The following is a 21,613-nucleotide window of genomic DNA, read 5'->3' as shown; positions in this document are numbered from 1 at the left end:
GGCCTGGACCGATAAGGTACTATCGGTACCTTAACGGTGGCCTTGTCACGCAGAAGTAATATTTCACTGCAAACTGAGTAAACAACATCATACATCCCTCGTTCTGCATCATGGTTCACAATAGAAGTTCATGAAACATCACTTAGATCAGGGATGCCCAACCAGTGGCCCACGGAGACCTCTGATGTGGCCCGCGACCTCCTGCTCTGGGATGGAATAAACTGGAATACTGTTATTAAAGGTAAGTTTATAACTAAAATCACAGTGTATATATGGGCATATGTGTTCTTCAGTGGTTACTGGGCTGCTTTCAAACTGATGCACCTGTGGGTTACCTGCACTGAGCCATAGACTTCTATTACCTGCGAGTTTGGTGTGCTTTCTGAAAGTGCACCACACCTATAGAATATAATAGAAGTCTATGGCAAAGTGCAGCTAAACTGCAGGAAAGCCACGGGTGAACCCGCGGTGTGGGTAAAACGGCGCATCAGTGTGAAAGCCGCCTTAGGCCCTTTCACAGGGTCAGTCGGACCAAATCGGACCCTCCATTCACCTCTAAGGAGTGGCAGATGTAAACGGTCTGTTTACAAACACCTACATCCGATCCACAAAAAAAAAAGACTTGAGTGGGCTCTATAGAGTAGAGTGGGCTGCCTTCCATCCGCTCCGCTCATTGTGGCCCATGACCGGTTACCAAGTCGCTTACGTGGCCCCCGCTCTTCGAAAGGTTGGGCACCCATGACTTGGATAATGAAAAACTGCTTATCTATATTTAAAGCAACATCCGCTGATGATAAAGAAAACTGCTGAGCACATAATAAAAAAACTGAGCTGCAATTACATTTATTACCAAGCTGATAATGGTGATAAGCATCACAAAACTCTGCAAAGTGTACAGAATGTTTAAAGTGGACCTTTCATGAGTTATGCAGTAACATTAAAAATAAGAAATCAGTGTAACCCATGGGGCATTTTAATACCTTTTTTATATAGAGTTTATCTATCTATCTATCTATCTATCTATCTATCTATCTATCTATCTATCTATCTATCTATCTATCTATCTATCTATCTATCTATCTATCTATCTCAGCCTGACGAAGAGCAAGGGATGCTCCCAACTGTACAGTAGCTGCCACTTTTGCTGTTTTTTGTATGATCAAGGAGTGAGTAAAAATCGTTTTCAACTGGAGCGCTTGTCCCTTTGTCGTGTATGTATGTATGTTTGTGTGTGTGTATATATAATAAAAGCCAAAATCAGGTGCTGGAGAGTATTAACTAGAGAACATAATTGTATCACATTATGTGCAGAGCAAAAGAAAAAGCACACTAACAAAAATAAATTGTTCGAATATTGTTACAATATATTATTGCCTGCGTTTTGTAACAGTATTGACTCCCAAGAGAGTCTTCCCCTAACAAAGCATAAGGTTAGGTTCACACTGGTGCAGTGCAAATTAAATACGTTTTGCAGTGCGATTTTAATGAAGCCGCTCCAGTGCGGGTTAGATGTGATTCTAATGCGCTTTTGATGCGCTTTGGATACAGCTGAGCTACAAACTGAAATCTGCTAAACTCGCACAGTACCCTTTTTAAAATCGCATTGGATTCGCACTGCATATGTGAGCCGCCTCCCCAGAAACATATTTCACTTGTCTTACAATTGCATGCATTTCTGGAATGCATCAATGTGACCCAACGAAGAGACCTCATCTGGAAAATGCAGTTCAGTTTTTGCCACCAGTTCACAAAAATGATATTGGAGAACTGGGGAAAGTGCAGAGAAGAGCAACCAAACTGATAAGAGGCATGGAGGAGCTCAGCTATGAGATTAGAGGAACTGAATTTATTCTCTCTTGAGAGGAGGAGATTAAAGGGGGGTATGATCAACATGTATAAATACATATGTGGTCCATATAATGAACTGGTGTAGTTATTTACTTTAAGGTCCTTACAGAGGACAAGAGCACTCCTTTTTGTGTTTTAGAAGAAAAGTGGTTTAATTTTTGCATATGGAAAGGCTTCTTCATAAGCGAACAGACTCAATCTAGTTCTAGCCAACTCGGTAGATTGTTTTGATCAAAAACCTAAATACATTCCTGAAATATATACAAGATATAACTGGATATTACTGTTTATAATCTGTAACACCAGAGATTATTTGATCCAAGGAATATCTGATTGTTTTAGGAAATCGAGAAGGGATTTTTACCCTATTGGATGGAGCATGCTTTATAAGGTTTTTGTGCTTGCGCCTGGTTCAACGGTGGGTGTTTGGGTTCTGTAAATGGAGGTTTTTTTTCTATTTGAAAATAACCTAGAAGTGATCGTGCTCCCTCTCACCTTCTGAGGAAGTCCTGCTGTTCGGATGATACGCGTAAAGGAACAGAGCCCGACCTTGAAGATGTTTTTAGATTGTAAGCTCTAACGAACAGGGCCCTCGGATTCCTCCTGTATTGTATTGTAACAAACAATACAACGCCTTCATGTTGTAAAGTGCTGTGAAAATTGCTGGTTTTCTAAATCCTATATAATAATAATATCACGCTGTGCAAGCCGGAGGAGTATGTTCTGTGAGCGGTGTCTCTGAATTGTCCTGTGTAGAGGATTCGTGCAAGATGGACCTCATGATTATATAGAGGTCATTTTGTAAGGGCCAGTTCACATCAGATGCAGTTTCGTGTGCATTTTTTCTGCACTAAAAATGCTTGCACAGTGTTTTCCACGTATTCCAATGGCTCTAGTTCACACCATGCAGTCAGTTTCCAGCCAGTTTCCAGTGCAGAAACTGACCGGAAACTGATTACATGGTATATACGAGAGCCATTGGAATACATGGAAAACACTGTGCATGCATTTTTAGTGCAGAAAAAAAAGCGCACAGAACTGCGTCTGGTGTGAACTGGCCCTAAAGGTGAGCTTCACTAGGTGAAGAGTGTACACCTTGAGTGAAATTTTAAAGAAGCAGCACACTGATCACATTATTGGATTGGGACTTGATTACAGTTGGTTATTTCATCGCAGTGTATTGTGGGAGATTTTTTTTACGTTTTGTGTATGTATGTATGTATATATATATATATATATATATATATATATATATATATATATATATATATATATATATATATATATATATATATATATATATATATATATATATTTATATTTATTTATTTGCTGCACATTTATCGTATGCACTGATATGTGATGCACTATGTGTATTTTATGGTTATTGTATCACATGATTTTGATTTGGTCATTCACTTATACATTATCAGTTGGGAATTGATTGTGGATTTATAATAGGGTAGTGTAACGGAATGACCCGGGACACCCAGAGACTTTGTAAGGATGAGGGGTACTCCTATACCGGTGTCACCAAGGAGTCTTATGTCTAGGGTCACCTTATGTCCGATAGGGCCATAGGGTGACTGAGAAATTATGTCCTAAATTACAGGACAGGGGACATCACTGATGGTTCATATTGCAGGATTTTGAGATACTGCAAGATGTTGGTTAATTGTGACCCAACCAGTCAATAGTGACTCATTTCTATGATTAGCCCTGACTAGTGACATGCTAATTGAGTCAGGCTCCTGGAAGACCTTTCATTGTGTGATAACACTGCTTTAAGCCTATTGATGCTCAGAGGTGTGAATAACTTTCGGTCAAGCTGTATGCGAAGACAGAACGTCTGTCTAGGGATGTGGATTAAGAAGAGATCATTGTGTGATGGTGTTTTGTTTGTTATGCTGTTAATGAAGGAATGTGCAGTGATTAGATCATGATAATTATAGGCCGGCGCCGACATGTCTAGAATGTTTAGTAATTAGCTCAAAGAATGTGATTGAAGCCCCCCCCCCCCTCACTGTGTGATGTGTGGGTGGGGAGTTGATTGTTCCTTTCATGCCTTGTACTGTATATAAGACTGAAAGTTACCATTAAAGTTGTCTTAATTTTTGGAACAAGTACAGAGCTGCGTGTCTCGTCTTGATTCTGGGGAAATGGGATGGATCGGATCCTGTTGGTTGGAGTGTCGATAAGCTGTCTTGGATGGGATGGAAGGTCGTAAACGGTGGTGACCGTTACAGGTAGCACCGCACTGGTGTTCGGTTTTAGGTTTACAATTTTTTTCTATTGGTTGAACTAGATGGACTTTTGGCCTTTCTCTTCCCCTTTTTTCTTTTTTTTTTCTTTTTTTTTTAACCCGACAAGCTATGTAACTGTACTGCTGCTGTTTACTTATTTTGCAAGTTTATTGCAAGTACAATCCAAGCCATCATTATTGTCCTGTTTAGTCACTGACTCAAAACAAGCATGCAGCCAATGAATTTGGGACGGTATATCGTTTGTACCAGGTTGGTGCCTTGTAGGTTTGTAAAGGAGCCTCTCTAAGGTGAGCGGTGAGTTCCATTGTCCAGAGGACTGCATGGGAGGAACCAAGAACTATATTTATGGGGATCCTGGGAGTAGTCATGTTTGCATTTGTGTGAATGGAGTGCAGGCATATTTAGATGGTTCCAGTATTAATGTATGAGGAGCCTGTCTTATCCGGAGCGCTAAACTTGTCAGACCAATCTACTGGCAGCTGGTGGAGAAGAGGGCAAGTTTTTAGGCATTGAACGTCTACATTTTGTACCATTTTTTTTTTTCTTTCTTTAATCCTTTCTGGTAACCCATCTTGGAGGACTTTTCAGGAATGTATTGTATGAAATCTGTATAAATAACCAGGTTTGGATGAAGTTTTCATGTGGGGGGAGGTGTGTGAAGTGGTGCCACATTATAAAAATCGTCACAGGGAGACCAGCAGAGGGCACCTACTGGGAAGGTCCTACAACATCACTGCCCACTTCCGGGTTCACATGGGCCCTATTGGTGGACCTGCACCTGTGCAGTGACAGGGAGACAAGCGCATTGGCAGCTTGAAGTAGGATCCCAGCTGCAGAAGAGGCACACACTGACTTGTGTAGCAAACTGGGGGGCACAGTTGTCATCTTCACCCTGGGCATTTAAAGACCAAGTCCCAGCACTCTAAATGACCTCCACTGAACATCCACATGCAGGGGTTCTCGCTGATTCTTGCAGATGCCAATGACCACACATGCACAGCTTGGTCATATAGCACTGACCCTTAGCCCTCTTCTCAGCTTTGGATGCCACCACTCTGATTTCACTCTCCACAAAGACCCAACACTGCACAACCTCCTAGCAATGTCTCTCGTTCACCTGCTGAAGGTTCTTACCTTGAGGAGTCTTCCATCCTACCTCCATAATTTGGCAGTTCCCACCGTAAATTGAAAGTTCTAAAACCATTTATTAAAATGTCAAGTGTAAATACCCAACGTGTTTCACCCTATAAAGACTTATCAGGAGCTGTTTGCTGGCAATGAATATATATGTGGATCACAGATTTATTTGGGTTTGAGCTGGAAGTTTAAGCTAAGGCTTAGAGATTGTGTATCGTGGATCTGAAGGAGACCTTAGGGTTGTTGTTAGAAATATATTCCCATAGTGAGGATATGAGATCATTCTGGTAGGTCTATAGGTTAAATAAGGTGACGGATTCTCTAAATGTTCTTTTGGGAGAATTAATTTGCCCACAGCTGACACCTTGTTTAAATGTTTAAGTGTATTTATACCCAAGAGCAAAAATGTGATATGTGGCAGCTTCACAGTCCTTAAGTTGGCCCCACACTATTTTTTTTTTTCATTCAACTTGCGTGCTAAAAAAAAAAAAAAAAATAGCAGACTCCTCAATCCACACTGTACAACGCAGATGAATAGATCTTCCTCTGTTTCCTCATTTGTCAAAAGTTGAACAATTGGCCCCGCCAGAGCCACTCATTGTCAAGTGATGGCTGGTTCCCTAGGACCGGTCAAAAATGCACATAGATTTGGTGGCTGCATGTGTTTTTTTTTTTTGTTTTTTTTCAGACTGATTTCACCCGGTGGTCCTGCCCTTAACATGCTGCTTGTCCTAGGGCAGGGGTGCCCAACCTTTTTGAAGCGTGAGGGGCCACTTAAGCAACTTGGTAACTGGTCACGGGCCACAATGAGCAGAGCGGGTGGATGGCAGGTCCGTGTACACTCTGCAGAGGTCTGCCACTCCTTAGAGGGCAATGGAGGGTACCTTTTTGGCTTTTCAGCACTTTGCAATAGACTTCTATTATATTCTGCAGGTTTGGTGCACTTTCAGAAAGCTCACCAAACTCGCGGGTAATAACAGCCATCTATGGCCCTGTGCAGGGTAACCCGCACCAGCACTGCTTTGCATCTGCGGATTCATTTGAAAGCAGCCCCAGTAACCACTGCAGAACAGATATACCCATATATACACTGTGATTTTAGTAAAATCACTGGTTGGGCACCCCTGTCCTAGGGTAACATTTTCACCCAGGGATGCTCTTCTGATCTTCATTAGAGAGAGGGGAGGGGTGTTTTGTAAATCACAGATATCTTTTGAAGCTTGCAAACATTGGGATTTCAGTTCAGTGCACTGAGTGTTATATGGTCACTGACTTTTTAGCAAGGATTTTCTTTACTTGACTCAAATAAGGAAAACAAATGCAGCCACCACATCTATGGACTGCTAATCTGTAATATATTTAATTTGTGTTCTGCTGTATAGATGCATATTAGATTAAATTTAAATGTTCAGCAGACTTTGCCAGTCCTCAGAAAAGGTGTTTGGGCGTTGAGGAGAAACTATGCCTGCTCACTGTCTGTTTTAACACTGTAAATGCCACTTCTGCAACCGTATGTATTACAGTTGGTTGCAGGCAAGTTGTGGCATAACCCAACTCTTTAAATCAACACCTTCGGCATGCAAGGAGTATGTCTGCTCTGGTATCTGTACATCCATCCTTCTGTCACCCCCTTCCTTGTCTGGTTACCTTTGCAGTTTAGGGGAGTTGCTTGGTGTCAATAAAAACATAACCACCTGTCTTTTCTGCCCCCAACCGCAAGTGCAGTGGGTAATAAAAAAGAATCGACCCCTTTAAAATACTCACATCATATGTTGCTCTACAGCTTGAAATGAAGACAGGGGGGGGGGGGGTGTTTTTTTTTTTTTTTTTTTTTGGGGGGGGGGGGTTTAATCCAGCTTTATTTACTGTTACTATTGCAACTTCTAACATCCAAATGAAAGATCTAACACCATGTCAAATTTAAAAACAGAATCACGGAGTTGGAAAAAGGATCACCCCCCCTCAATCAGGTGTAGCTAATCCACCTTCTCAATGGCACACAAAGCCATTTGACTTTCAACTCTGATCAGCTGTGGTCATTTTGCTTAGCTTAGCATGAAAAGAGCTTTCCTGGAGCATTTCAGTCCCTGGGATCGAAAATGAAGTAAGAGATATAACGCCAACATGTCAGGGCAGCAGATCTTTCTCAAGAATTTGACAATATTTTGCCCCATCCATTTTTCCTTCTATCCTGACAAGCGATCCAGTCCCTGCTGTAGAGAAACGCCTCCATAATGGGATAGTACCACCTCCATGCTTTACCATGTGTTAATTTTAACATCAAGTTTCGATTTAGTTTTAGTTAGACTTTTGCCTGAAATACCATTTTCGTTTTAGTTGTATTTTAGTCATCCTAAACTGTTTTAGTAAAATTTTGGTCGACTAAAATAACCAGTACATTAGTCATCTAAAATCTATTGGCTTTAGTAAAATTTTAATGCATTGAATCCGTTTAATGCATTTCTTTAGAATTGCCAAACTCGTATACGCCTGGAGTAAAAATTGAATAACATTATTTATGGTATTAAAGTTTGAACATGCACTACAGACACAGATTTAGCCATTGCGATATATAACGTCCTTTTTATAAATAAAAACAAAACGAACCAAAAACTATAAACAAACAATATTGCTTTTTGACAAGCAGAAGTACAAGTTGAAAAAAACAAAAAAAACTGTAAACTCTATTGGCTATAATGCAATTGCACATAATACCTGAATATAATACCAACAATAAATATTTAAGAAAAAATAAAATGCCTTTTTTTTCCTCCTTTTTTTAGTAGCTTAGTAGATGCCCCCTACATATTCTGTGGAAGTTTCAATTTAGTTTTAGTCAGTCTTTTGACTAAAATGACATTTTAGTTTTTAGTCGACTAAAATGGTATTAATTTAGTCGACTAAAATATTTTAGTCGTCAAAATTAACACTGCTTTATTGTAGAAATGGTGTTATTTCGATGGTGAGCTGTTTTGGATTTACGCCAGACATATATCGTTTAGTGTTGAGGCCAAATAATTCAATTTTAGTCTCATCTGACCGTAAAACATTTTTCCGCGTGCCTTCAGAATCTTCAAAGTGCGTTTTGGCAAAGCTTATGTGGCCTTTCTTGCAACCCTCTCATACAAGCATAGGCATGCATACAGGGTGTGCCAGGAGTGCCCAGGCACACCCTAATCACCCTGTGCAGCACAGATTCCCCTACTGCCTAGGTTCCCCCACGCCTTCCCCTTGCAGCGTTGCCGCTTTCCCTACTCTCCGCTCCCTCTGGCTGTTGCTGCAGGGATGTTTTAGGATGAGTGGGGGGAAGAGGCCGGTACACCTATTCATACAAGCCATATTTGTGGAGTATTTGTGATATTGTTACATGCACACACTGACCACGCTTTGTTCTAAATTCCTGCAACTGCTTCAGATTTCCTGTAGGCCTCTTGGTAGCCTCTCTGACCAATTTCCTCCTGGCTCTTCCATCCAGTTTGGAACGATGTCCTGTTTCAGGGAGGGTCTGTGTTGTACCAAATAACTTCCACTTCTTCACTGTGCTTGGAGGCATTGATGAAGCCTTTTTACATTTATTTTTTGTATTCATCTCCTGACTTGTGCCTGTCCACAACTTTATCCCAGAGATCTTTTGCCCGTGCCTTGCCACCCATAATTGATGTTTTTGCTTCAGTTGCTCAATCAGGGACTGAAATGCTCCAGGAAAGCTCTTTTCATGTTTTGGCTAATTTAAAATTAGCAAAATGGCGGAAGGTGATCTGCTACACCTGATTGAGGGGGGTAATCCTTTTTCCAACTCTGTGATCTTGTTTTTGAATTTTTTTTTGTTTTTTTGTTTTTTTCTGTTGGTGTTATATCTTTCACTTGGATATTATAGTAAATACAGCTGGATAAAACAAAAACTGTATCTGTCTTAATTTTTAGGCTGCAAAGCAACAAAATGTGATTATTTTAAAGGGAGTGATTCTTTACTTGCGAGTGGGGGCAGAAAAGACAGGTACATACAAAGAATAGGTGTGCAATTCCCAAGCAATTACAAGTACAAGTGATAAGTGCTAATTGAAATAATGTGAGCGTGTGATATACACATAAAATGTTTGTAAACCAAAGGAAGGAAGAAAAGACAGGTGGTTGAGGGGGTGACATTTTTTCTAAACCTACTGCATAAACAAGTCCTTATATTCTCACCAAGCACTGGTCTAAAAAAAAAATTGCCAGGCTTTCTCGCACAGTAGGCTTTAGTGGAGTCTTTGTGGTAAGTGGGCCCACCAGAACCTGATTTTCTCAGCTTCAGCTGCAAAGAATGTATTCCTTCCTTCCAGGCAGGCACGTGGATGATGGATCTTGTAGGCTTGGTTTGTAGGACAGGTAATTGGATAAAGACATTTTGAAAGCATTCAGTACAGTGAAGGGCAAACAAAAGAAACTCAAATCAATTTGTTTCCCCAATTTTTGCAGATGCGATCAGTTTACTAGAAAGAAGACTGCTGACATATCAGGTAAATCACTAGTGATAAGAATTTGATGAGTTTGAATGTTTGTGGGTTCTGATGAACCATATCAGTCTTAAAATAATCTATATAAAAAAGTATTGTTTAACCACTTAAACCCCGGACCATTATGCAGCCAAATGACCGGGCCACTTTTTGTGATTCGGCACTGCTTCGGTTTAACTGACAATTGCGTGGTCGTGCGACGTGGCTCCCACCCAAACAAAACTGATGTACTTTTTTCCCACAAATAGACCTTTCTTTTGGTGGTATTTGATCACCTTTGCGGTTTTTATTTTTTGCGCTATAAACAAAAATAGAGCGTAAATTTTGAAATATTTTTAACTTTTTGCTATAATATCACAAAAAATAAATATATATATATTTTCCTCAGTTTAGACTGATACGTATTCTACATATTTTTGGTAAAATCGCAATGAGCGTTTATTGATCGGTTTGCGCAAAAGTTATAGCGTCTACAAAATAGGGCATAGTTTAATGGCATTTTTATTTATAATATTTTTTTTTATACTAGTTATGGCGGCGATCAGCATTTTTTTTTTAATCGTGATTGCAACCTTTATGGCGGACTCGTCGGACACTTTTGACACCATTTTGGGACCATTGTAATTTTTACAGCGATTGGTGCTATTAAAATACACTGATTACTGTAAAAATTACACTGGCAGTGAAGGGGTTAACCTGTAGGGGGCGCTGAAGGTGTTACGTGTGACCTGTTCTAACTGTTAGGGGGCGTAGCTTGTCATGACACATCACTGATCGCTGTTCCTGAGTGAAACTAGTTTCAAATAAGCACACTGGGGCATTGTCTAGATTCTGATAAGAGGTGCATGAACACAGCCGTTTAAGGATGGATGCTACTCAGATCTGCGTATTTCTGCAACATACAAATCAATGACAGGCTGAACCTGCCCAAAGCTGTCTAGAGCAATTCACATGGACCAACTGCATGTATGTAGGGATTGATGTGTGCCCCTGGGCACAAACTGTCAGGGTCCAAGGACCCACATCTGTCCTGAACAGCAGATAATTGCTGCATGTGAGTTTATGGATCAGGAAGACACAATTCTAGAACTCAATTTGTTTTAAGAACTGCAGATCTGTGCAAACATTCAGCAAATTAAGTTAGCCAGTTACCAATTTAAAATAATGGGGTTGATTTACTAAAGCTGGAGAGTTCAAAATCTGTTGCAGCTCTGCATAGAAACCAATCGGCTTCTATTTTTTATTTTTTTTTCAAACTTAACCACTTCAGTACCTTGGGTGTTTTTCAGATTTGGTGTTTACAAGACTAAAACATTTTTTTTTGCTAGAAAATTACTTAAAACCCCCAAACATTATATATATTTTTTTCCAACACCCTAGAGAATAAAATGGCGATCATTGCAATACTTTTTGTCACACCATATTTGCGCAGCGATCTTACAAGCGCACTTTTTTTGGAAAGAAATCACTTTTTTGAATTAAAAAATAAGACGGCAATACATTTGGCCCAATTTTTTTATATATTGTGAAAGATAATGTTACGCCGAGTAAAATGATACCCAACATGTCACGCTTAAAAATTGTGCCCGCTCGTGGCATGGCGTCAAACTTTTACCCTTAAAAATATCTCGATAGGCGACGTTTAAAAAATTCTATAGGTTGCATTTTTTGAGCTACAGAGTAGGTCTAGGGCTATAATTATTGCTCTCGCTCTTAACGATCGCGGCGATACCTCACTTTTATATGCGGACGCTACTCACGTATGCGCTCGCTTCTGCGCGTGAGCTCGTCGGGACAGGGCGCTTTAAAAAAAAAAAACAATTTATTTATTTTTATTTATTTTATTTATTTTTTACACTGGAAAAAAAAATTGATCACTTTTATTCCTATTACAAGGAATGTAAACATCCCTTGTAATAGAAAAAAGCATGACAGGTCCTCCTAAATATAAGATCTGGGGTCAAAAAGAACTCAGATCTCATATTTAGACTTGAATGCAAAAAAAATAATGGAAATTTTGTCATTTGAAAAAATGACAACAAAAAAAGTGCCTTTAAGACGCATGGGCGGGACTGACGTTTTGACGTCACTTCCATTCTGCTATGCTATGGGGATGGGTGGGGGCCATCTTGCCCTCACTCGCATCCCCACACAGCAGGCTGAAGGACCCGATCGCCTCCGCCGATACCGACGGCTCCGGTAAGCGGCGGAGGGCGCGGGAGAGCGGCGGGAGGGGGGCACCCTCTCCCGTCGCCGATAACGGTGATCTCGCAGCGAATCCGCTGCGGAGACCACAGTTATCTTTTACAGGACCGCTCACACTAAAGATGGATATCTTGGTTGTGGCAGAAGCTGCTGCAGTTACTGAGATATCCATCTTTAAATTCTTGCCGTATATAGTCGTACGGCGGTCGGGAAGTGGTTAAAGGTTTAAAGTGAAGACAGTGCAGCGCAAACAAAGAAAATTAACATAAATTACACTAAACTATAAATATAATAAATAAAGTTCATAGATAGAAAAGAATCCATGTGTGGAAGTCCAGAAAAGAATCCATGAGTGGAAGTCCATAAAAGTGAAGTAATCCAAACAATTAATCAATCAAAAATGTGCAGGTGAATGTGGGTGACCAAGACAGTATCTTCCACCATGCAAAAGATGGCCTCTCACCTTCAGAATCCGACCTTGAAAGGTCACTGGGCATATCAACAACCACCACGGAATCCTAATATGACGTCCATAGGCAACTCAGTATAAACAGCTCTAATCCAGCAGCAACTCCACCATATAAAACAGAAAAGAGGAGATCTAGTGCTCTCTGTATCAAACATTTATTTAGGATGGCATACTAAAAGAATCACTCACATGTAATGACACTCCATATGCCGAGTGTCAGCTGTAAGGCGTGTAGCACAAAGCAGAGGCAAACAGACGGTTAACTTAAAGGTTAACTCCACTTTCATGGGTAAAAAAATGGCATATACAATTGCTACACAAGTCCTATTGTAGGAGCCCATTCACACACGACTTGGGGTGGTGACTCGGCAAGGCGACCTCAGCGCGCACCACAGAGCGACCTGGGGCAACTCAGAAGGCGACTTCAAGTTGCCTCCAGGACAGGCGAATTGAAGGTGGCCAATCAAACTACAATCAGCTCTGGGGGAGGGAGGGGTTTGCCTGCAAATGTATGTTCTCTTCCTGTATTGTTGCTTCAGTTAAGACAGTGATCCCACTTCTGAGGTGACTTCCATTGAAATCAATGGGTACAAGTCGCCTAGAAGTCGGATTGAAGTAGTACAGGAACCTTTTCTGAAGTCGGAGCGACTTCAGAAGTGTACATTAAAGCGGGGGTTCTCCCTAAAACATATATTTTTTTTCTAGCATCTCATTCAGCATAGTAGCGTGAGCTACAGTATGCCTTTATATTTTTTTTGGGCCGTACTCACTCTGTAATCGCGTAGTAAAGTTTCAGGGTTATGGGCGTTCCTATTCAGAGGGCTCGTGATTGACGGCCGGCTATGGCGCGTCACGCTTCACGGAAATGGCCAAAATAGGTGTTTGCTCTTCACGGCGCCTGCGCAGTCAGCTCCAATGTCTGTGCGCAGGCGCCGTATAGCGCCGGGAAGAGCCGAGACCTTCTCTGGCTATTTTCGTGAAGCGTGATGCGCCATAGCCGGCCGTCAATCACGAGCCCTCTGAATAGGAACGCCCATTCCCCACGGGGAGTCTGAAATTTTACGACTCGATTAAACAGTGAGTACCGGCCTGAAAAAAAATATAAAGGCATACTGTAGCTCGCGCTACTATGTTGAATGAGATGCTATAAAGTTGTTTTTTAGGGTGAAACACCGCTTTATGACGGCTCCCATTCGCGTTCATTGATTCTCTCAACAGCGCAACTTGGGGCGACTTCAAGTCTGATCCCAAGTCGCCCCTGTGTGAATGGGCTCTAATTGAAATGGAAAGGTCATTTTTAATAACATTCAATCTGCAGCCCTATCATTTTCAGTAAATTGCAATATGGCTACCTGGAGGTGTTCTGTATACAGAATGTGCACAGAACACCCCCCAGATATGTAATTTCCTGCTTGTGTGATTGGCTCACTGATTTTCTCCAAAGTCTAGACTAAGATACAAATCGGATTTCAGGCATCCCCTGCAATGAAAATGTAAATTTTGGTGAGATACTCCCAATAGGAGTTTTGCAGGTGCATCAGCTGGTTGAAAATTATGAAACTACTCCCATTAGACTCGCACACATGGGCACAGAGAAACCCACAGGGATTTCTTCAGAATGGCAAATGGTACGATTCTGCAACAAAATATTTTTTTCGTCTCTTTGCAGTGCGCTGATAAAACACTTTCGGTGTCCCTGGACGATGCTTTGATTCTGAACACAGCAACTGAACAGCCACTGATACATGGCGAAGACGAGGTGGGTGCAGTTTGATGGATCTCTGGCTAGTGCTGCGCACGGTCTGTGCTTTCACTATATATAAACAGAGTTCTCGCTGCTGTCAAATGTTCAGTAAATGAGTCTCTGCAGATGATCCGGCGTGGTTCAGAGGCAATCGGTAACTTGCACAGCCAGGAGCAGCTGGGATAGGCTCAGATAACGGAAAGGGGAGTGAGACGACCCACAGTGAAGGAGGAATAAATATTTGTTAATGTACAAACATTTTTCTCTTCCTTTACAGAGAAGTTGCATCTGCGAGGGGATTGGTCACCAAGAAGCCGTCCGGTTATCTGGACCTCACAAGACCAGCGCAGACTATCTACATGAATTCTCGCCATTATTAGGTAATAGCACGATGATTCATCGCTTTCTGTTAGGAGAATGCAGGATTTGGGGTTTAGTCTGGCTGGAAATGTTTGTATTATGCATATGCTTTACTCATTCTTTCTGTGGTGTAGCTGCAAACTAAAGTGGACCTGTCATTAAAACTTGCATGACATGGGAGTCTTCAGAGCCCACGTCGGCATTGCCAAACTGCAATTCTGCCATATAGTGTAGATGTCTGTGGACACCTGACCATCACACCTATGAGTTTCTTGGACAACCTATTCCAAAACCATGGTCATTAATATGGCTTAAAATCACTGGGCTGGATTCAAGAAGCAATTGCGCCTGTGTAACCATAGTTACACAGGCGCAATTGCTTACTTGCCCCGGCGTAACGAATGCTCCTGATTCAGGAACCTCGTTACGCCGACTGCAGCCTAAGATATGCGCGGCATAAGGCTCTTATGCCCGCATATCTTAGGCTGCATTCTTGCGATGGCCGCTAGGTGGCGTTCCCGTTGTGCTCAGCGTATAGTATGCAAATTGCATACTAACGCCGATTCACAACGTTGCGCGAGCCCTGCGTACGCAGTTTACGTACGGCGTCTTTCGCGTAAGGCTGCCCCTGCTATTAGCAGGGGCAGCCAATGTTACGTATACCCGTCGTTCCCGTGTCGCGAAATTTGAATTTTACGTAGTTTGCGTAAGTGATTCGTGAATGGCGCTGGACGCCATTCACATTCACTTTGAAGCAAATGACGTCCTTGCGACGTCATTTGCCGCAATGCACGTCGGGAAAGTTTCCCGACGGAGCATGCGCTCTACGATCGCCGCGGGAACGCGCCTAATTTAAATGATTCCCGCCCCCTACGGGATCATTTAAATTGCGCGTGCTTACGCCGGGCAATTTTAAAGAGCGCACACGCAATTTACAGAGCTACTGCTCCGTGAATCGCGGGTAGCGCAGTAAATTTGTGGGGGCGCAGGGCAAAAACGTTGCCCTGCGCCTCCGCAAAAGAAGCGCAAAGGTACCTGAATCCAGCCCAATGTGGCTATAACAGTTTCCATTCTTCTGGAAAGGCTTTCCACAAGATTTTGGAGTATCTGTGGTAATTTGTGAGATCAGGTACTGATGTTGGAAGAGAAAATCTACCTCCCAATCAGTGTTCCAATTCATCATTCTAAAGATGTTCAGTAGGGTTGAGGTCAGAGCTCTGTGCAGGCTACACTCATTTCTTCTACTTTTTTTCTACTAGTCCCGCCATGTCTATATGGAGCTGGATTTGTATACGGGCAAAGTAGTGCTGGACCCCCCCCCCCCCCCCCCCAAACCCTTACTACAAGATTGGAGGAGCACCATTTTTAAAAAAAAAGTGTTTGTATGCTCTAGTATTAAAGTGGAGGTTCACCCAAAAAGTTAATTTTTAACATTAGATTGAGGCTCGTTTTGTCAAGGGGAATCGGGTGTTTTTTTTATAAATCTAAGCAGTACTTACCGTTTTAGAGATAGATCTTCTCCGCCGCTTCCGGGTATGGGCTGCGGGACTGGGCGTTCCTATTTGATTGACAGGCTTCCGACGGTCGCATACATTGCATCACGATTTTCGAAAGTAGCAGAACGTCGGTGCACAGGCGCCGTATAGAGCCGCACCGACGTTCGGCTTTTTTCAGCTACTCGTGACGCAATGTATGCTACCGTCGGAAGCCTGTCAATCAAATAGGAACGCCCAGTCCCAAAGACCATACCCGGAAGCGGCGGAGAAGATCTATCTCTAAAACGGTAAGTACTGCTTCGATTTAAAAAAAAACACCCGATTCCCCTTGACAAAATGAGCCTCAATCTAATGTTAAAAAAAAAAAATTCGGGTGAACTCCCGCTTTAACAGTATCCTTGTTAACGTCTTCATTTGGAGGGGTGTCCATATACTTTGGGCCATATAGTAGTTGTGGTGATCCGATGTCCACAGGCTTTTTCCCATATAGTATATGCGGACATAAATAATGGAGAGAAAAAAAATGCAAGTTTTTTTGTTTTCAATCTGTCAAACCCTGTCTGGTAGACCTGCCTAGAGATCAGGATTTCCACAACAAATAGCAGGAAGTAGAACTGGTGCATGCAATAAACAACTATTGCCATTTTTAAAAAAGTGCTGCACTTCAAACATTCTCCAAATCCCCACATGGACACTCACCAGATGGTGTGGACTATTGCCAGCTGAGTCACTGTGCGCCATTTGGGGTATTCCCCCTCCAATAAGTACCATCTACCAAACTGGGGATACGACTAAGGCTGTTGCCGAAACGTGTCAGCTGTTTTGCCTGCCACTTTCTGTAACCAACTATTAGTCGCTATATGGTTTACAGAGTTGCTGGCTCAATCCTTTTACTTGTTCAAACTGGGGAAAGCCTTTTCCTCTACTCAAAAACCTCTGCTCCTGAAAGAATGCCAACCAATAAAGCAAATGACTCCCTAATTTCTCTACAGTACAAGAAGTGCAGACACACACTGGATGTCATCTTCCATTGTGCTGGGCACAGGGCTGGTGCAAGGATTTTTGACACCCTAGGCGAAACCTCATTTTGCTGCCTCCATTGGCTTCATCCCTGACTCCGCCCCCTTTTCCCTGCCTATGTGACAAGAAGCAGCGCTATACAGGAAGCATCAGCTCTGCTTCCTCTAGTGCTGGCTCCAGTGCTGCCCTGTGCCTCTAATTACATTACTATTTGGACAGAGCAGCTGTCTGAGACTGAGTTGGTTACATGCTGCAGCCTGCAGAGCATGCAGACGCGGAGGGAAACCAGTTGCCGGGCACCCCTAGGCAGCAGTGCACCCTAGGCAGCTGCTTAGTTTGCCTAGTGGTAGCACCGACCGTAGCTGTGGGCATCTGCTGTTTCTCTACACCTTTAGCCCTTGTCCACACTGCCACGGCTTTAAATCTGACATCCCTGCGCGTTGCATGACAAGTCACGACAGTGTGAACTGGGGCTCTTTGTGTTAATCCTTAGAGGCTAAACCTATAATCTTATACCACCATTAATTATTATTTATTTATTTATTTTTTTCATCATCCAATCATGTGCAAGCAAAAATGCAGGTTTTTTATTTTACTTGCACATACAGGTACTTCTCGCTTAATGACCATGTTCCGTTCCAGCGACCAGGTCGTTAAACGGGAAGCCACAAGTAATCAATATTATACTGTACTGTATTCTGAAAAAAAAAGGTCTAAACACAAAACTTAAATAGCGTTGTTTTAATTTGCATAAGTACAGAACACAAAAATATAAACAAGGATGCACAGGATACAATGATGTATAGTGCCCAAAAAGTAAATGTACGTATACAGTAGACATTTAGAGTAATATTTTAGTCATCAAATCCTGCAAAGGGTGATCATGCTTCAGGGTCATCATTGGAGTTACCAGCAGGGTCATCATTGGAGTTACCAGCAGGGTCATCATTGGAGTTACCAGCAGGGTCATCATTGGAGTTACCAGCAGGGTCGTCAGTGTCATCATTGGAGTTACCAGCAGGTTCATAGGGAGTTGTAGATGAGAGATAAGAGGACAAGGAAATGATAGAACTGGTAGGGGTAGCTTGCAAGAATAATTTTGTTAAGGTGCTCTGCATTGTAATTTTTATTTTTTTAGTCATAAATTTCACAATAGCATTGCATAAGTTCTTTCGACTGCCGTTCTACTTTAAATAACCTTTCAACATTTGGGTCCATACTCTCTAATTGTAATAAAGCTGCATTCACTTTTGCAAACATGCCAGCTAACCCCCCCCCTGACTGTGAACTTTGTACTTCTTCCATTGTTTCCTCCTTTTCTTCCTCTTCCTGTTTAGTGCTGCTGTGCTTCCAACTCTATTAAATCTTCATTACTTGGCTTTCTCTCAACAAATTCCACTAATTATTTAATATCGATCACTTCAACATCTAAGTCAAGCATGTTAGCAAGTTGCACACTTTTTTGATTTATAACTTCAACATCTTTTTTTTTTTTTTTTTTTTTTATCAAACTCTTCGCTATTGTTCACAAAAAAGCTTTGAGCATTTTATACGTATACCCTACATGCACTTTTCTGTTACTCCCCTCCCAAGCCATTTTTTTTATGCAGTGTAAAATGTAAACTTTCCAAAAATCACGAAGGGTAACTTCATCATTTTTAGTTGCTAACTACAGCTTTGGAAAAGGTGGTGTGCAAATAGTAGGCCTTTTATGTTGCTATTGCACCCTGATTCATGGGTTGTAGGATGGCAGTTGTGTTTTTAGGCAGATTTCTCATCAAGATGCTGGGGATGGCCTTGGGCGTTATCAAGCAGGAGGATCATTTTAAACGAAACGCCCTTTGGCTGACAATAACGCTTGACCAAGGGTATGAAACGGTTGATAAACCCGTCATCAAATAAAACTTGTCATCCATGCTTTATTTGCACGATAATAAGCAGCCAGTGTGTGCTTACTAACCTGCTTCAATGCACGTGGGTTTTGTGAACGATGGATGAGGAGGGGCTTTAACTTGAACCCAGCAACATTTCCCTCAACAACTTGACACTGTCTTTAAAAACCTTAAAACCGGGCATTGTTTTATCTGTGTGTATTTAGGACCTTTCGGGCATTTTTTTCCCCCAAAAAGTCCACGTTGAATATCCGCTCTGGACAGGGGAGCGGGGGAGAGAAGACAGAGGAGAGCTGCTGATGACTGAGGCACGTAAACTGACCACGGTGTCAGGGCTCAGCAGCCATAATACATCGTGGTTAGTTTACAGGTGGGGGGGGGCAGAACCAGGCAGGATTAGACAGGTATTTCAGGTGATACAGGGGGCCAAATTTCACAGTCCCAAAATGGGATCTCTGTTAGACTAGAGAAAGTAAACCTTCCTGTACATTTTGTACTTATCGGTAAGCCTAGAACATGGGTCTTCAAACTATGGCCCTCCAGTTGTTCAGGAACTACAATTCCCATCATGCCTAGTCATATCTGTGAATGTCAGAGTTTTACAATGCCTCATGAGATGTGTAGTTCTGCAACAGCTGGAGGGCCGTAGTTTGAGGATCCCTGGCCTAGAATAAGGCTTACCTCTAGGTACAGTAAGTATCCCCTAAACCTGTGCCCTCTAGGAGAGATTTACTGTATACTGCACCGATGAGGTCTTTGGCGCATGCACTCTGAAGGAGAGACCGCCCATGCATTTCTTCAGAAGTGTGTGACGTGACCGGCGCCTCCCACACATGTGCAGGAGTGACATCACGCTGCTCCAGCCAGTCACACATCTGGAGTCTGCAACTCCGGAAGGAAGGTAGACGGGCGAAGATGGATACGCCTGCAAGCGGGGACAATGCGGGCTGCGCTTGCATGTAAGTGTATGCGATGCAGAGAAGGAGAAAAAAAATAGTTTACTTAAGGGCCACACTTTACAGAGGGCTGTGGCAAGGCAGTGTGGCTTCAGCATATATTTGCAAATGTATACAATTAACCTAATTTGTTGAAACAAAGTAATTTTTATTTATTTTTTGATGACTAGCTGGTCGGTGTCCTCGGAATTTTTTGTTGAAGACATCTAAATTATGGGTTTTAACCCTTTACCCTATTGAAAAAATTGTTTGCTTTAGATATTCTCTAGTGTTTTAAATGCAGAATTGTTCATCCTGCTTTTTAAGCTCTATAACTGACCGTTTCTGTTATGTTAATTCCATTTCAGATGCGCTGTCTCTTGAATTGGGCGTGAAATATGTCCCCCTGAGAGTGAGAAATTGGACGCCATCCCTGAAGCTCAGAATATTTAATACCCAACTAGACAAAGTACTGAGTGACGGTGGTGAATCATCTGCAGAGCTACAGATCCAGATCAGGTGAGTGCTCCCAATACCATACCTTGTTACCAGGCTGGGGAGGGGGCTGGAGCTCTCCTGCAGCTTCAGGAGAGGTGCGAGGGCCACATGAAATGGCCTGGAGGGCCGCATTCGGCCCGCGGGCCTTGTGTTTGACACCTGTGCTCTAGGGTCTCGGCTTAAAAAATATATATAATGTTTGGGGGTCTGAATTAGTTTTCTAGCAGAAAATACAGATTTTAACTTGTAAGCAACAAGTGTCAGAAAAATCTTAGTCTTTAAGCGGTTAAACTGACCTAATTTTCAGACACACATTCTTCCCTTTAATCTAAGCCTAGGCTCACATTGGGGCGATTTGGCATGCGATGTGACATTGTCAATTCACATGCCAAATCGGCAGCTATTGGTGCGACGCTGCATTTGCGGCACCACACTGATTCCTAAACTGGCGACTTTGAGGTGGGATTTCTATAGACATCTGTGTAGCAACCTGCACAGATGTCTCTGAAATCACCCCCCAGAAGTTGGGACTGACATGCAGGAATGAAATTGTGCGAGTTTAGCTTAAAGGAGTTGTAAAGGTAAAAAACAAAATTTCCTAAATGGCTTCCTTTACCTTAGTGCAGTCCTCCTTCACTTACCTTCTCCTCCGATTTTGCTTTTAAATGTCCTTATTTCTTCTGAGAAATCCTCACTTCCTGTTCTTCTGTCTGTAACTCCACACAGTAATGGGAGGCTTTGTCCCTGGTGTGGAGTGTCGTACTCGGACCCCCTCCCCTGGAATACAGGAGAGTCAGGACGCCCACCAACACACAGCTCCTTTCTCTATCTGCAATGTAGAGAGCGTCCTGACCAGGGGTAAAATCCTGGGGAAAAAAGTGTGGGAACTCCCACCCAAGATCCACTCCCCCACCAAAAAAAAAATGATACGCTCATATGCATAATTACTAAACCGCATGTTTTTTTTAAGCAAGTTCTTTCTAAATCCCGCGATAACTTGCGGCAGACCTCCGCAATGTCTCCTGGGAACAATGACAAAAGCTCCCAGGAGACATTGCGGCATCGAGGAAGTGACGGAATACCCGCACACTACCCGATGAATCCATATTACAGAAGCGGCCAGTAACATGAAGGATTACCAAGGTTCGCCTGCCCCTGACAGTGACTCGAGCTGGGCATCGCCGCTTAGTGAAGGATTGGCTCGGGCGGCTCGGCTGCTCTAGTATTGCAAAGGGAACTGCGTTCCTGC

The 21,613-nt window shown here is 42.4% G+C and overlaps 1 protein-coding gene across 1 annotated transcript in view; it reads left to right on the top strand.

The window, feature by feature from the left end:
- IRAG2 (inositol 1,4,5-triphosphate receptor associated 2) overlaps nucleotides 1-21,613 on the top strand; it is a 165,836-nt gene that overhangs the window by 53,647 nt on the left and 90,576 nt on the right. Inside the window, exons 10-13 of the mRNA XM_040345416.1 lie at nucleotides 9,708-9,748; nucleotides 14,089-14,178; nucleotides 14,441-14,543; nucleotides 20,235-20,385. Of these exons, the coding sequence (XP_040201350.1) occupies nucleotides 9,708-9,748; nucleotides 14,089-14,178; nucleotides 14,441-14,543; nucleotides 20,235-20,385 (385 nt within the window). The remainder of the gene's footprint in view (nucleotides 1-9,707; nucleotides 9,749-14,088; nucleotides 14,179-14,440; nucleotides 14,544-20,234; nucleotides 20,386-21,613) is intronic.

This window comes from Rana temporaria, chromosome 3, assembly GCF_905171775.1.
Source record: "Rana temporaria chromosome 3, aRanTem1.1, whole genome shotgun sequence".
NCBI lineage: Eukaryota > Metazoa > Chordata > Amphibia > Anura > Ranidae > Rana > Rana temporaria.
This window is presented reverse-complemented; position numbering and strand designations above follow the sequence as displayed.